The sequence below is a fragment of the Heterocephalus glaber genome, unplaced genomic scaffold (assembly GCF_053883595.1).
Source record: "Heterocephalus glaber isolate CG9 unplaced genomic scaffold, H.glaber_assembly_v1.0 deba00000122, whole genome shotgun sequence".
NCBI lineage: Eukaryota > Metazoa > Chordata > Mammalia > Rodentia > Bathyergidae > Heterocephalus > Heterocephalus glaber.
In genome coordinates, this window is record NW_028258138.1 from 74,130,295 (window position 1) to 74,147,292 (window position 16,998).

A 16,998-nucleotide genomic window follows, 5' to 3' on the forward strand; every position below is an offset into this window, starting at 1 on the left:
GTCCTATTTTTAAGTCAAGGTGCAGACAGGTCCCCTTTAATGTTTACACCAACCCTAAGGTCCAGGGCCGGCATTGTGTCTATCAATCCAGGTTCGGTACAGCATTTTAAGAGCTGGAGCATTTTAAAGACCAGAGAGCATTCTTTCAGCTCATATTCACTTAATAAATAGCGTGTAAATGCTAACAATAGGCCAGACTCTGTTCTGGACCTGTCAACAAACCAGTTTACCTGTCCAGCTAACCTAGGAAGACCTGGAAAAGATGAGAAAAAAGGAATGGGGAAAAGTAACCTGTCTGTGGTTGTTTTAAAGTGTTATGCATTGTCTGATACTCTGAGAGGTGGAACCTAGTTCTCCTCTCCTTGAGAATCGGCCCTGCTTAGCGATTCACTTCTCACAAAGGAAAAGTGGAAGTGACAGTGTGTGACTCCCGAGAGCAGGCGACAAAGGACATTATAGGTTCGACTCGTGCTCTCTCTCTGGGTCATTAGCTCTGGGGAAGCCAGCTGCCATGCCATGAAGAACTTTAGGCAGGCCTGTGGAGATCGTCAAGCCATCTTGGAAGTGGCTCCTCTGGACATTTTGACTGCAACTTAAAAAAACCACCCAACGAAGGTGCTTCCAAATTCATAGCTGTTATGGTTTGGATCTGATTTGAGTGTGTTCCCCAGGGTTCATGTGGTAAAACTGATCCCCACTCTAAGGTATTAGGAGAGTGGAAACTTAATCCTACTATGGTGTTTAGCTCTGGGACCTCTGGATGGAGGCCGAGAGAGAAGGTCATGGGGTGAGGTGCCAGGACTGAATACCAGAAGCTGTATATGGAGGGACCAGGACACACACGTGTTCCCTGTCTCTTGTCATGTAATGCCCTGCACCACCCCAAGACTTCTAGCAAGAAGGCCGTGACCAGATGTGGCCCCCCGGCCCTGGGTCTCCAGAACCATAAGCTAAATAAAACTCTTTATAATGTTTCCCACCCTCAGGTACACTGTCATAGTAATACAAAAAAGACCAATACACCAGCTCACAGAAACTGAGATAATAAATGTTTGTGGTTTCAAGTTGCTAAGTTTTGGGGTAATTTGTTACATAACAACAGATAATGAACATGTTCCCTCTACTCTCCCATGTTTCCACCTTGACTCCATTCCTCCATCTTTCATATTCTCTCCACACCCCGTGATGTGTGAATGCCAGGGTGTACTGTGATGAGGCTCCTGAGGAACTGGTCTCAGAAAGAAGCTCTCCATGAGCACCTATTCTGCTCCATGCCTGCACTCGCTTCATCTTGAAGCTCAGCCCTAGGTTGGGAAGCCCAGGGAATGGAAGGAAGGGTTAAGGGACAGCAAGCAGACTCACCTGAGCAGGATCTCATACTGGCCGGCGTGCCAGGGCTGCACATTCTTCAGAACCAGGGTGAACACATCCTCATTCTGCAGCACCTCAAAGTGGCCGGTGTCTTTCGAAAGGGCTTTGCCATCTCGGAGCCAGTGCACGCTGGGAAAGGGGTCACCAGCGATGGCACAGGAGATGAGGACACTTTGCCCCAGAGAGGCTGTCACTGAACGAGGCTTGCTGATGAACCAGGGCTGGGTGCCATCTTGTGGCTCTGGAAGTTGGGAGAGGGGAGAGCTGGAGAGGGAGGCCCCTCAGCACACTGAGCCCACTCTGTTCTCCACAGAAGGGATGGAAGACAGCAGCAGGTCCAGAAATCACCTCCAGTAGACAAATACAACACATCTTTCTCTTTACAAATCTGTTTTGGGTCCATTCATTGAGGATAATATTAACATGAATTGCATATCCAAGGTGAGGGGAAAGAGCCCAGAGATCTAAGCACCAGCGAGGTGCTGTGGCCTGCATCAGACACATCTGACAGGTAACTGCCACGCCCTGCTTTTGTGCTTCACTTGTTTCTCCTGGTACAAATTCACTAATAGCAAGGACCAATGAGCCCAGAACTCATCTCAAAAGCTATCATTGTGAATTAAGTGTGTTGCAGGTTTCCCTCTTAGCGCTCTATGAAGCTGGTCACCAGTAACCCAGCGAGGGCAAGGACTTCAGAAAGCTCTACCCAGGCAGAGCTGGAGGTGTCTGACAGGGGGCTTCCCGTGGGGCTGGATGGGACCAAAGCTGGCCCCACGTGGCTGGGAGTGGCCATAGCAGTAACCCCCGTCTTCCTGGTGGCACAGTCTCACCTTGGACCATGAGCATGGCTTGGGTGCGAACTGCCCCAGCACTGTTCCAGGCCTCACAGGTGTAGGTGCCCGTGTCCTCGGGGAACACCTCCTGGATGCAGAGGCTGTGCTGGGTGCCTCTCCGTTCAAAGTGGAAGTCCTCGGACTCCTGGATCTCATTCCCATTGTGAAGCCAGATGACCTCGGGGGGCGGATTCCCTGAAACAAGAGGAGGGCAAGGGGCTGGTCAGGGAGGTCTTCCCTGGCCAGGTGAGAGCCCTGCACTTAGTACTGGAGTACTGTGCTAAACACTTGCTCCAACTCTACACTTCAGCTTCCCCACCTGAAGAGTGGGAATTCTAACAGTACTGACCCTGTGGGCTTATTGGAAGGCCTGAGTGAATCCTTCAGCTGCCCATGAGAATAGCATGTCACACACACACACACACACACACACACACACACACACACACACACACAATGAGTGTTCATTATAATCACTAAAAAACCAATCTGGGAAAACTAGAAAGAACCCAGAAGTGAAAATGTGATTTCAGAAATGGAAAAGAAAACCCAAGAAAAATGGTTTCTAAAATTAGAACTGCTAGAGCTGCGTAATTCTAAGTGGTAACTGGGTCACTGGGTTCAAACTTCACAAGTCTGCTCTGCAGTGAGCATCCATATGCAGGCTAGGGGCAACTTCATGGCAATGTCCTTGAAGATTGTCACCAGAAAGACAGCTCAGGTAGCATTTCATTTTGCTATCATGCAAATGTTTTCCCAGGATATCAGCTTGCACAAAATTTCCAAACATTAGCCTTCGGGGTAACATTGCCAGTTTTTACCAGTCTGCATTTCTGGAATTTGTTGGGGGGCAGAGGTGAGAGTTCTGATGAAGGGCTGAGCGGATTTCTTCCAAAGGAGCAAGGCCCCTGGAATGGGCTGCCAAGGCAGGCTGGGGGCATTAGGCCCTGGAAAAGCTTCATTGAGAGTGATCAGGTGGCCACCTGTCTGCAGGAGGTTGGATGTCGCATGCCTGAAGTCTCACAGTCTCTTCCACCCAGTGTGAGAGTGGGTGGGAGGGGACCTAGCCATGCCTGGGGCTGCCATGGCCTCCAGCCTGCAGGAATAGGGAGATCATATGAGCATCCCTACAAGATTGAGCCCCTGGGTTTTCTCACAGCTCATTTTGTTGCTTCTGCAGTTCAAGAGGAGCTAAGAGAACAGTAAAGTGACCCCCAAGTTGGCAGAGGGACTGATCAACAGTCAAGAACTTCACTGCACTCAGTGGCAGCTACAACTGTCCCAGCCACAAGCAAAGAGCCAGGGCCTTCCCTGCCTTCTCTGCTCACCTCCAGTAAGGACTGGGATATCTCAGAAGCGGGTGCCAACCACAAACATTTATTCCATACCCTCTTTTAGACGGACCTCTGCTGTTTCTTTCCACCTTAAAATTTGAATAGAGAAATGAGAGTATCTTCTGAGCATTGGGAAGCTCTCATATAATTTCACTTTCCACTATTTTCAAACCTCTATCTCTGGCCATTTTATTCCCCAGCTTGGTTAACCCTGAATCCAAAAATCCAGAGAAGCAGTAAAGAGAGGCCAAGAGGTCCTAACTGTTCAGGCCTATTGCCTGCTGGCCCCACGCTGATTTTTAGGTGGGTCCATAATTTGAGCAAGGCCTTGGCACCAATACTCATGTTTCAACCACGATCATTCCTACATATGCCCCGAAGAGAGGGACGCACAGACAGACCTGACACCTGGACTGTCATGGTGACCTGGCTTCCATCCATGACTCGGAGATCAGAGAGGCCCTGCAGGAAGATAGGTTCGGTGGTCTTGGTGGGAGCCAGAGGCAAAAGGACACTCTTCCTGTCACTCTTCTTTTCTGTGTGGTAGACAACAGGATGTGGGTGAGCATTCTTTTATTCATTCACGTATTTAACAAGCAGACTAAATGACCACTCAGGGCACAACTATGCTGAGGCTCAGATTCTAACAGAGTATATGAAAGCCCTGAAGGTCACGAGGAGCAAGACATGCCCTGATTCTCTGTTGGATCTTACAGTGCCCTTGCTTGCTAGCAGGGAAAAAATAATGAGATTTCTGGAGAGCCAGGACCAACCTAGACCCTGGTTCCTTAAGAGAACCTTAAGGGGGGAAGTTAATACTTTATATCCTATGAGTGTTTTTCCCCCTTTAATTTTATTTACCTTTTGGGACTAGTGATACACTCACATAGCACAAAATTCTAAAGGTGCCAAAGAGTCTGTGTAAAGTCTCCCTCCCACCCATTGCCAGCATCAAACATCCTCCCCAAAGGCAGCCAACTTTCAGTTTCTTGTTCATCTTGCCAGAGATGCTCTACATATACAACATACACAAGTAAATAGGTTCTTTTCTTCTTTTTGGTTCTGGGGACTAAACCCAGGACTCATGCTAAGGAAGCACTCTACCCCTGAGCTACACCTCCAACACCATTTCTTCTTTTAAAAGAAAAAAACTCTAAAAAAAAGCTTGACAGTTTCTCAAAAAGCTAAATATAGTCTTCCTATATGAACCAGTCATTCAACTCCCGGGAGAAATGAAAGCACATACTGTACAAAGTCTTGTACACAAATATTCTTAGCCCTAAACTGGAAATGACCCAAATGCCCATCAGTAGGCCAATACATTTTTAAAAATTTGATATATTCATGTGCTGGAATACTACTCAGCAATAAATATAAATGAAATGCTCTATTGAGAGATACCACAACAGGGATGCATCTCACAATATGCTCAGTGAAGAAACCAGACAAATAAGGAGCATGAGTCCATTTATAGTACTGTAGCAGAAAGCAGATCAGGGAGTGCCTTGGGCAGGGATTGGGGAGTTGGATTATAAAGAGCATGAAGAAATTGTTGGGTGGTTATGGAGATACTCATTTTTTTAGGTCATAGTTTCATGGATGTATAACTATGTCAAAACTCATTAAACACCTTAAATATACTCAGCTTACCACATACCGTATTTCCCTGAAAATAAGACCTAACTACAAGCAGTCTGATTCAGGCTGCTTGTAATATAAGCCCTACCCCAAAAAGAAGCCCGAGTTAAGATCATAGTTAAGATCATCAGCCAGATGGACGCATTTAGTACATCTATTGCAACACATGATGGATGTATTGAATTATAAAATAATAATACATAATTAAATATAAATATTATTGGCATTGATACTTAAAATAAATGATAATATAAATTATAATTAAGTACTTGTAAATACTCAAGCAGTCACCTTTGGATGAGAGGTAAACACCTATGTAACAGATGAACCCAGTACTTACTACAGAGTGACCAATCGGAGTCAAACACAATGCACAAATAACGTGTGCACTTGATAGTGAATGGATGTGGTTGTGTCTAAAATTCAATATGTCATGTGTTGTAATGGATGTAGTTAATGCACTCATGTGATATAAAGAAACGTTTTCTGAACTTTGGTGCCTGAAATTTTTTGTTGCTTTTGTGTGGACCATCATTCTTAACCGCCATCATTTTTGTTGCTTCTCCTGTCTCATGAGTCTTCAATTAACACTTAATTTAATGGAAACACTGTGTAGCCCAGCCTACAAGAGGTCGTGACTGGGGTGAAGAATGCATGGGATAAAATCACTGATAGCTGTGTTGCCAATGGACTATGAGCAGGCTACATGGACAAGATGTGTTCATTTAAGGAGAGTTCTATTGCTGGTCATGAGAAATTGGGGCCAATGGTGCTACAAGAAATGGAGTAATAGACATTCAGGCCATAATTTGGGGTTTGGAGAACTATGACAATGTTCTAGAAGATAAGAATGTATTTGAACAAATGTAGATTTTTGTACATGAATAAATGTAAATCGTTGTGCATGAATAAACTCTATTCCATCTTTTGGAGCAAAAATTAATATAAGACCTGGTCTTATTTTCAGAAAAATATGGTATTAATAGTACCTGAATAAAACTGGGAGAAAAAAGACCAACCTGTTGGAGAGAGGGAGATTGTGAACCAGCTGGTGAAGGACAGAGACCAACTTTCTTTCTTTCTTTTTTTTTTTTGTACTAGGGATCAAACTCAGGACCTTGCACTTGTGAGGCAGGCCGTGGAACCACTGAGCTAAATCCTCGGCCCGTAGACCAACTTTCTTAGTGCAGGCCTGACGCACTCTCCCAATTTCTCTGTGGAGATGGGTCATAGAAAGGATTTCCCTCACTTGTGGGATTCTCCTCCAAGCTGAGCTTCAACCCTGCCTCCAGGAGAAGAAGGGCTATCTAGGCAGGACAGACCTGGTACAGGATGAGCCCCCAGGTGCTCAGTGTCTACATTTCCATTAGTTCTGTGAACCAGCTGGCTTTGACTTTTGATAAGTCTCTTTCAGCTTTTTTGGTCTTGGTGGGTGCAGGGTTTAAGACCAGGAAGGTTAGTGCTATGGTTTGGATGTGGTTTGAATCCACTGAAACTCATGTTGAAAAAATGTTTTCTTACTTTTTTTCAAGTGTGTTTGGTATGGTAGGTTGAGTCCATGGTCTCGGGCATATTAGCCAAGTGCTCTGCCAGAGCTGCACCTCCAGCCCAGGATGTTGAAATGTGATTTCCAATATGGCAGTGTTGGGAGGTGGGACCCCAGGGAGGCGATTAGGTTATGGAGTTACCACTTTTGTGAATGGATTCATGTCTTTCTCAAGAGACTGGATAAGGTTCTTAATACTGGATTAGTTCTCTCAGGAGTGAGTTGGGTCTTATGGACCTGGGTTAGCTATCATGATAGAGGGTCATTCTAAAATGAGCTTGGCACCTCCTTTGGTCTATTTGGCACACATGCTCCTGTGACACATGCCACTTCCTTTCCCACTTCTTGACCATGACATGCCATACCAGGAGGCCCTCACCAGGAGCAGAGAGGATAACATCTGTGCTGCAGACAGGCATGAGGACAAGGTCAGCCCGCCCCCCACCCTGCTCAGTTCCTGGGCGAGCTTATCAGCAGTGAAAGGACCATGGACCCTGGGCTTTCACCCAAGGATCGCTGGCTTATTTTTATGTGACCTGAGTCAAGCTGTGTTAGGAATATAAATTGGATGCTTAAAAGTATCCTGGGATACAGCTCCAGGCAACTTGAGACCTGCTTTCCCTGCGTCTCTCTGGAGGAGATGAGGGAGAGTGCCTGACTCTGTGGGAACTGCCTTGGGCATTTCGTTCCAGGGTCACCACTGCCTTTGATCCCAGTCCTTCCCAAAAGCCCTACAGCAAGAATGAAGACGGGAAGAGTGAAATGTGCAGCGGTAAACACTCAGAATGAGACTGATCTCCAACCTGCTGTTCAGACTGACCTTACCCCGCAGGTACAGGCAGAGACACTGGGCCAGGGTGACCACAATTCACACTGAGTCATGCAGAGCACTCCGCTGCTATGAATTCTTCACAGAGTGAGAAAACCTGCCAGCCCTTCCTACACGCATGCTGCGGTGGGATGAAGGAGCCAGGGAAGACCCTCAGTTCTTTGCAAGTGGTTCCTTTTGGGCAGCCAGAGGAAAGTAGCCCCAGCTACCCTGGAACCCACCACATTTACAGATAGTGAGACCAGCTTGTGCTAAGGTGAAAGGACATGTCTAAGCTCACCGAGCCTTAGCAGGCAGACCCAGAGCTCATGACCAAGCTGTCTGATGACACGGCCAGGATGTAATTGAGGCCTCTTTCTAAAGCAAGTATGTTCACCCTGCAGGCCACACATGGAGAGACAGCTAGTAAGATGGCTCCATGAGGCCATTAACTTTTTTAAAAAATTAATTTTATTGGTACATTTAAGGTATACATTATAATGATATCATTGGAAATTTGCACCTTTACATAAGCCATCTTGGTTCTTATTTTTTCCCCATTCCCCTGCCCTCCCTGCAGCCCCTCCACCCCTCCCTATCTACAAAGACTTTATTTCCATTTTTTCTTATTAATTCCATTCCCTTCTTTCTTTTCCCCTACCCCTCCCACTTCCCTTCCACTTTGCACCTTTACTTCCTATTTCACATTATCTATTATACCTTTTAGTGGCCATTAACTTTTAATATTATGATGTGACTGGTAGTGATATTTTTCATGACTCAAGTGCACAGTGCTTGAGTATGAATTGCACAGGTGACCGGTGAATGCTGTGCAGGGGAGCATACAGTGCTACAATGGTGAGAAACTATTTTCAAGGTTAAAGCACACAAAGAGTAAAATCAGATTTAAAAATTACTGAAGAGCACCTTGAAAACTCACTAAGAATTGTAACCCATTCCATTAAACCAGATATTGATGCATTAGTTCCACAAAGCAAGGCCAAATACCCCACTAGTCTTATGCTTATGCTACCCTCTTTTTAGATGTTATAATAAAAATATTTTAAAAGGAAGTTTGGTAACTTAGATACATTCACCATATAACATATTTTACATGCAGCCTAAAAGAATTCCTCTTCACTCAGCGTGGCCCAGGCAAGCCAAAAAGTTGACATCATAAGATAATGGATCCAGCCGAGTCCAGAGGTGCCATGGTGAGCTCGCGTAGTGCCATGGAGGACAAACATTATCAGCTGACCCACATGCTGGACTCCTGACAATTGAGAAAGGCTAAGGCAGAGCAGAGGAGAGTATGTGTGTGTGGGCACGTGCGCATATGTGATTTCATTCCAAAGAGAAATAAATCAGTCTGGCTTATCATCTGTGGCTCAGAGGCTCTGTATCACTTTAAGTTCCCTCTTTGTGGACTTAGGTAAGAGATAGAAGGAAACTGGCATTTTAAATTCATGCCCATCGCCATGTGACCTGAAGCAAGCTCCCCATGCCAAGCCTAGGGGCTCTGTCCACTACATAGATAATACTATAGTTGTCATCAATTATTCATGATGATGCACTACTGATCAATGTGATGCATACTGTAGACATGATAATATTACAGGGATTTTAGCTGACTAAAAGAAATAACATACAACAGCCACAACAATATCTGGTAAATAATAAGTATAATAATAAATGCCTTTTTGAATTTCCTCACCCTGCTGACTTTTTTGATTGGACAAACTCAGCCTAACAATGGCTACAATGAGACAAGTCCCCCAAATCAGGACATTTGCATGGAATCAGGTGGAAAGGGAATTAAAGCTGCTGTTGAGATAAAATCATAACAATCTGTCATCCAGCTCAGCAAGCTAGGATTCCACAGGATGCTCACAGCCCATTCTGAGTTATCTCTACACCCTCATGACAGTGGGTGGATCATGTTTCCACTGTATACAGCAGGGAGCTGGGACTCCAAGAAGCAAGCTGGCCTGTCCTGAGATCCTGGAGCTGAGGTGGCCACCAGAGGTGAGGACATGGTTGCCTGGGTCCCACCAGGTGCTTTTTGTCTGCTGCCTGGAGGGCAAATGCACATCGCCTAAATTCGCCAGAGATCTTGTTCATGCCCAGGGCCATCAGTAAGCCCACAGGTTTGCTCCCCTGGGGTTGTCCTTTCGTTTTCACTGAGCACAGTCCTGGTTTGAGGCTGGCATGGAAGGGCCAGGACCAGAAGTGAGAGGCCTTAGATACAGCACTGTTGTGGGGAGCCCAAACCTCCCTCATCTGGAGTGGGTGGGCACAGGCCACAGAGAGGCTGTAGGGGAGTGGTCACAGGGACCCAAGAACAGATGAGAGCTCCAGCTACCCAGCTCCAATGAGGCTGGATTAAATATAAATGAGGCTTTCCCACAGCTGCGCTTCCTGCTGTCTGCTGAGAATGAGTCCAAGAGGGCTCCTTCCTGGAATCCAGAAAGGGGCATCACCTTGACTTAGTTGTCTGGGCCTAAGGATCTAAAGTGGATGGGACTGGTTCTCCCTATTGGCCAGTGAGTCTCCATTCACTCACCTGACTCAATCATTAATCTGACCACCACTGTTCCACTTATAGGAGAGATAAGGATTAGGCCCATCCTTCCGTAGAAATGACAAGAACTAAGCTTAAGAACAAACTCCTTTGAGCCCGGAACTTAGCTCAGTGGTTCTGGCACCTGCCTTGCAAGCTCAAGGTCCCAAGTTCATTCCCTGGTACCAAAAGAACAAACTGCTTCTAAAAGTAGTTCATAGATGAGTAACAACGATGCTGTATAGACTACAGCTATGAATGTTTTGAGAAAGTAAAGAAAGTAGGAAAAAGGGAAGAACAGAGAGCCCAGAGAAGAGAAAGAAGATGAGGAGAAAATGGGGTATTATGGTTTATATTTTGATGTCCCCCTAGAGCCTCATGGACTCACAGGCAGGGCTTTTGAGAGCTGACTGGATTATGGGGGCTATGGCTGACTTGCTGTTAGCAAGCAGGGCCTGATAAGAGGCTGGTTTCTGAGGCTGTGACCTGGAAGTGTATTTCCCTCTCCAGCCCCGCTTCCTGGCTGCCATGACCTGAGCAGCTTTCCTCTGCCCAGGCCGTTCTGCCATGCTATTTTCATGTTTGTGCCTGCTGAACATGGACCGAAACTTCTCAAACAGTGAGCCAAAAGAAACCTCTTCTCCTTCAAGTTGTAGGTGTCAGGTATTTGGTCCCAGTGACAGGAAAGTGACTGAGACAGAGAGAAGGGGAGGGAACAGGGGAAGGGAAGGTGAGGGAGAAAGAGACAGACAGAATGACTGACAAACTCTTGCCCTTCTTTATGACTCTCCTGACCCACAGAGTCATTCCTTCCTGGCCAATTTTTGTTCTGTTTTTGGCTTATGAGAAGTTATTTTTGAAGACAGTTTCTAATCACAAAATTAAATGTTAAATTCATGTTCTCATGAAGCCAAATCATCAACCTCAGGCTTCTCAGGATCCCAGAGCAGCAAAGGAGAAAGTGCGTGGGCTGGTGTGGTTGGAGGCCAGGTCTTGCTGTTCCCTGGCTGGCTACTATGGGCAGCTGTTCTTAGCTCTTGGACACTAGTTTTCTTCATCTGGAGTGTTAATTCCAAAGTATGCAGTGGAACTGATATGATAATTAAATAAAACAAGACCACTAGACTTTTTCTATCAAAACAATGTTCCTTCTTAAAAATACTAATTGGTAGTGATTTTACTTCAAAAACAAAGGCAATATGACATTTTGGAAAACTCTTAGAGAATGAGTTTAATGTTCATATAATGAGAGCAATTTGTTGCCTTTTGCACTAATTCTAATCCAACAGCCTGGGTAACCTGTTCCGAAAAGTTGGGAGTCACTCACTCCTCTCAGACTGGACATGGGGCCTTCTATAGGCTTTGTCCTGGTGGCCTCAGTGTCACCCTGTACACAACATGAATGCTCCTTGTTCTTCCCTTCATCTCCCTTCCTTTTCTTTCTGAGAGACTAGCATGAAAAGCAACTCAATTCTGAATTTCTCCTTAAAAGCAATTTTTCCCTACTGGTCAACTTTTGTGGGTCCACCAGCCATTTTCTGAGGCCCCATATTTATGGAACCAAATTTGCACTTATTGCACGTTTGCCTTTTTTTCTTGGATCTACTGAGTCTTTTTAGGCTTTAAAAATGAGCTATTTTTCTGAGTTATTACAATGCAAAATCCTGTTCCAACAGTAAATCTGAATCACTCCAAGCCCTGTTATTCTATGGAAATTCAGTAAGTCACCAACTGAGGGGGTGTTCTGGAAGTCAACCCTCCCTTCTTCCTTTATTTGGTCCTCAAAATCCAGCATGGCCCAGAGATCACAGACCAGCCTCCTCCTTTCCCTAAAAACCAGGATTAGTGCTAGGGGACTAATTAAAGGAGGGATTCTTCTGCTTAGCCAAAGGGCAGCCTGGCCCCCGCCCATTTCCAGGACAACTTGGCAAGCTGTAAATCCCCAGGGTGGTGTGTGGACTCCCCTTCAATGAAAGTCTGTCTTCAAACCAAACAGAACCTGCTTGCAAAGTCAGCAAAAGGGGTGCTTTTATGGCATTAGAAAAAATTCTTCCTCCAGTGCCCCTGCTTTCTTGTGGGCTTCCTTCCTCCCACCAACTTCTCTAGAACCTAAGAAGCAAATGGGAAGAGAAGCATGCAAGAAGAATGAAAGGAACATGATGTATGACATTTCTGCCAAAGACCTCTAACCAGTAATGATAGGGTGGCTAGAAGGGAGACAGGGATTGCTGTAACCACAGCTTTCTTACTGGCTTAGAAGGCATAACCCCACCAAGAAGATAGTATAACATCCAAACCACCCAACATCCCTGCCAGTAGGGCCTAGAAAAGCAATCCCTGTCCCAGTGTCACAACCTGGGCCTTGTTTCGCTACTGGGAGAACAATGCTTTGATTTGGGATTGAATCCTTCACATCTCCAAGCAAGGAAATGGTAGATATGACCTGCTATGGGCTGCAGAAGTAGATAGAAGCCTCTATAATTGTCTGCTAATACAATGAGCTTCCAGATCTATGATACATGCACAAATATACACATCCACACTCATATATCTCTCTGTGACATGAAGGACCCATCTGCTACTCAAATCCTATTCTGAACTCAACCTATACAAAACTAAAATACTGTTTCTAAGGGCCAAGGATTTAACTCAGTGGTTCTGTTGCCTGCCTTACAAGCACAAGGTCCTGAGTTCAATGCCTGGTACCAAAAAAACAAAAACCAAATGAAATACTGTTTCTACATTGACTTAACATTTTATTAATTGCTTATCTTCTTAAGAGTTTAAAAGGCTTAAGAACAGATGTTTTGGAGGTTGACTAAATTTCTTAATGTATTTTTTAAAGACAAGTTAAAAATCAATGTTTACCCTTCCTCAGTACATTTCTCTCTCTCTCTCTTTTTTTGTTTGTTTGTTTTTGGTACCGGGGATTGAACTTGGGACCTTGTGCTTGCGCAGCAGGCACCGGAACCACTGAGCTAAATCCCTGGCCCAGTACATTTCTCTTTAAACAACATAAGCATGTAACAAGTTGTCTGTGTCCCAAAGCTCACAGAGGGGAGAGGCCAGGCACCTGGACAGACTGTGCAGTATCCACAGGACCTGCACACAGCACGGGGAGCACTGAGGGGGCTCAGAGTGTCTGGTGCTGCTCTGAAAAGAAACTGTCTCTGACATTTTCAGTGGGGAGCACATAGCTGCCTCCCCCGGGGCCTTTGTCTTCCTTAGGGCTCCTCATCCAAATAAATGCCCTGATAAATATGTCTGTTGATTTTTATTTTTTATTCGCGAGATTAGCTTTTTCTTTTCTTTTTAACTTAGCCATGTCATCTGTCCTTAGGTGCCTCTAATAGGCCCCGACAAGCCTCCAGTTAAATAAACAAACCATTAGGCTTAGGAACTATGGCAAAATGAACACAATTAGCAGATTATTAATAAATCTAGTCACTTAAGAATTCTAACCCTGACAAAGTCACCCCAGGGGAAAATAGATTTAAAGTATTCTAGCCCAAGGAAGCCCCCTCCCAGTGACTCAGTCCAAATACAGTGAATTATTTAAGATGGCTCAGATCTTCCTGGGCTCTGCAGGAATTTGGAGTCATCATCTGAGAGGCTCTGTCCCCCAGGAGGGAACACTCATTGTTTCCTTAGTTCTGGGGATCTTTTCTTCCCTGGCTTGAGGTAGGACAGAATGTGTATTTGTTGAGAGACTCTTTAAGAGCTAGTTGGCAGGGCAGGAAGTTGAGGGACCAGCTGCCTGCCTACAGGGGACACTCGGCCAAGTTCAGCCATCCTCTCAGTCAGTCCTGAACACACAGTCACAGCAGGTCCCGCTCCACATACAGTAGCAAGGAAGACATGGACCTTCCTGCAGTTAGATTACAGCAATGAAGCAATCAATTAGAATCAAATTCCTAAATAAAATGCCCTTTTCTGATCCCTAGAGCCCTGCATGATCACCCTTCCCTGCCACACTGGCCATCTTGCTGTTCCTGGAATCAGCCAGCCTTGTTCCTGCCTCAGGGCCTTTGCACTTGCTGTACCTCTTACCTAGAACACTTTCTCCCAGCTCTTCAGTCTCTGTGGCTTCCTTCATCAAACAACTAAGACTATGTCCCTTATGCCCCTCTCTGTTCTCATGTCATGTTCATCTTCTCAGTAGCACTTTCAGCATCTGCAGCTAAAGCAGGTACCAGCTGCTGCCTGGTCTAGGAGCTCTAATGCCTGTGTACTGCGGTTTCCCCAGAACAATGCCTGGTACAAATAAATACAGGTGCTCAACAAATATCTATTGGTAGTAAATGCAATAAGGGAAGTCCAGGGTGTTAGCAGAACTCATTCTGAGGTGATGAAGGAAGGTGTCCCAGAGAAAGGAACATTGTGAGAGTCAGCTGGACAGAGAAACAGATAGAGGAGACAGGGCTGGTATTCTGGATAACTGCAAAAGCTTGAGAAAAGGCTAAAGGGGTGAGGAGTCCCCGTGTCTGCTGAACAGTTGGATTCAGTCTCCAGCAGAACTGTCGCTAGAGACAGATCTTCGGTAGGACAGACCACAGTGCAATGCATTGCTGAATGTCGCCATCTTGTGGTCAGAGCCTTGAACTTCAGCACAGGAGTCTGACTAGGTCAATGACCGATCTTCCTTCCTGGATTTGCTCTTCTTGCTGAATAAACAGACAGTGCTATAGCAAGTTGATCCTTGGGTAAGAGCACGCCCCAGTATATTTTATCCTGTGTAAAAGTTGGGCAGTCATCATTGTAACAGCACATACCAGCTGAGCGCTTCCTCATTTTGGGAACACTGCATTTTCATTCATTCATTTAATCCTCACATTACTGTGAGGGCTCTCCACATCCTCCCCTCACAGAAAAGGAGGTGAGGCCTGGGAGTCACTTCTGGTGGCCAGGCTCATAAGTGGTCGGCAGGACTCACACTAAGCAGTGCCTCCACCTTCAGGTTCCCTGCCAGGGCAGGTGCCATGCTAAGCAGCAGCTGGAGGGCAGTAGGGGACAATATCCCCATCAGCCCCCAGGACCTGGAGCAAGAAAAACAGCCAAGACAGCAAGAAAAACTCCACAGCTGAGGATAGTGTGGGACAGACACAAGCCTGCCAAGGGCCTGGGCACAGTGCCAGGGGTGTTCCTGTGCCAGGCTCCCCTGCCAACCCCAGGCACAAGCAGCCCACATGCCGCTGGGCCTGAGTGCAGCTGTGTCTCCCAGCCCTGTTCACCATTTATGGTATCTGAGCCTGTCTGGCCTTGGCAGGCCATAAATCCCTCACACAAAGAGGGTGCTCATGCACGCACGCAGCCTGCTAAGAGCAAACCCCGAGTCTGGCAGGGTTCTTGTCAGGGCCTCTCTCCTGCTGCTTTCCGACACACCTGCATGGGCGATCAGTCACCCCAGGACTCAGGAGAACAGCCCCAAAGAAGTCTCAATCACTCATTCAGGTACCTCAGCAGCAGCATGATTGGCTCAGCTGGGTCTGTCTAATCCAATCTAAGCAAAGACAACTCAGGGCAGGTGCTGCATTAGCTGCAGTCCGGCCAGGTGGAAGTTGGCAAGGAAGCATCAGAAAGAAGGCAGAGCTGCACAGCCTGGCCGGCCATGTGCCATTTGGATCCTGACTTGGGAGTGGAAGGGGTACTTCAGAGAAGAGCCCCCTGCTGGGAAAGGGAGGGGAGAGTTGCTCCCTTGGCCCAAGGAGACTAGGCTCTGAGCTATTCTTGCTTCCTCAGAAGTCCTGCAGCACAGTCTCCCGAGGCCTCCAAGTCATGGAATTAGAACTGAGGATAAATGGGATAAGTGTGCACACAAGAACCCTGGCCAAGGAACTCCCAGGGGCCAGTGTGGCTCTGGCTGGAGCATGGGGGGCTTCCTGGAAGGAAAGGGCAGCCTGGTTCACTGAGGACTCCTTGCCAGCACCTCTTCAGAGAAATGTGGGTCTACTCCCACCAGGGAGCCTCAGGGAACCAGTGTGGGACACGTTCTCCATTGGTGCCAGTTCCTCTGTCTCTAAGGGATGGACGGGGCCCAGCCCACAGTGGTCAGCTCTCACTGTGGGCCAAGGGAGATGCACTCTGAAAAGGGGCAGCCACGGTATGAGCCTGGGTGTCACCATCCCAGGCCTGGGCTCAAAAGGCCCACTTTGCCGTCAGTGTGGTATGCGTGGCTGGCTGACACTGGCTTCATGATATCTTTAGATCTTTCTGTGTAAAATGAGGACAGCACTCCCATACTGAACTGTGGAGGGCCCTGGAAGGTGACTCAGGAGAGGCCAAACAGTGGGCTGTGCCCCTTCTCCTTTCTGGGAAGCCATCTCCTGCAGCTCCTGGAAGCTGGCTGGTCCTACTGTAGGGCCTCTCTCCCAAGGCCTGAAGTTGGGGGGGCAAAGTCAGAGAAGGTGTGGTCTCCTGCTAGCCCAATGGGAAAGCAGACACACTGCACCCAGACATACTCAGGCACTGGGGGCCCAGACCCAAGGAGAAGGTGAGAATCAGGTTTACCTGAAGGCCCAGACCCAAGAAGCACCTCCCCGGGTACTACTGCGGTGCCTGCCAATCCCACAGCCCAGGTGGATCAGCCTAGAGTCTGTGGCTCCTGTGACTCCTAGGGACTAAGTGCTTGGCTGATCAATGGGTGCCTGTGATAATCAGATTACTGGGCACCAGGCTGGTGATGGAGAAAAGTGAGAGGGGCATGGTGGGAGGAGCACAGGTAGAAGAAGGGGATAACCTGCTCACCCTACAGAAGCCTCAGCACCCACACTCTGTTCCCAGTGCAGAGCTGGTCATTTGTGGGACCCCCTCCTAAGTCTTCTTGCAGAGTGGGTGGTTCTCTTCCAAACAGGCCAGGAGCTTGGGGGCCAGGGTCCCTCGCCTTTTTCCCCTGCATTTCCCATGGCCCT

General features: G+C 46.9%; 1 protein-coding gene across 7 annotated transcripts in view; it reads right to left on the reverse strand.

Annotated features, from left to right (window-relative positions):
- Window positions 1-16,998, reverse strand: part of Mylk (myosin light chain kinase) — a 251,216-nt gene that overhangs the window by 82,303 nt on the left and 151,915 nt on the right. For all 7 annotated transcript variants that reach the window (XM_004873623.4, XM_087216248.1, XM_004873625.4 and 4 more), the window contains 3 exons: window positions 3,940-4,074; window positions 2,202-2,399; window positions 1,363-1,612 (listed from right to left, as the gene is read on the reverse strand). In XM_004873623.4, the coding sequence (XP_004873680.2) occupies window positions 1,363-1,612; window positions 2,202-2,399; window positions 3,940-4,074 (583 nt within the window). The remainder of the gene's footprint in view (window positions 1-1,362; window positions 1,613-2,201; window positions 2,400-3,939; window positions 4,075-16,998) is intronic.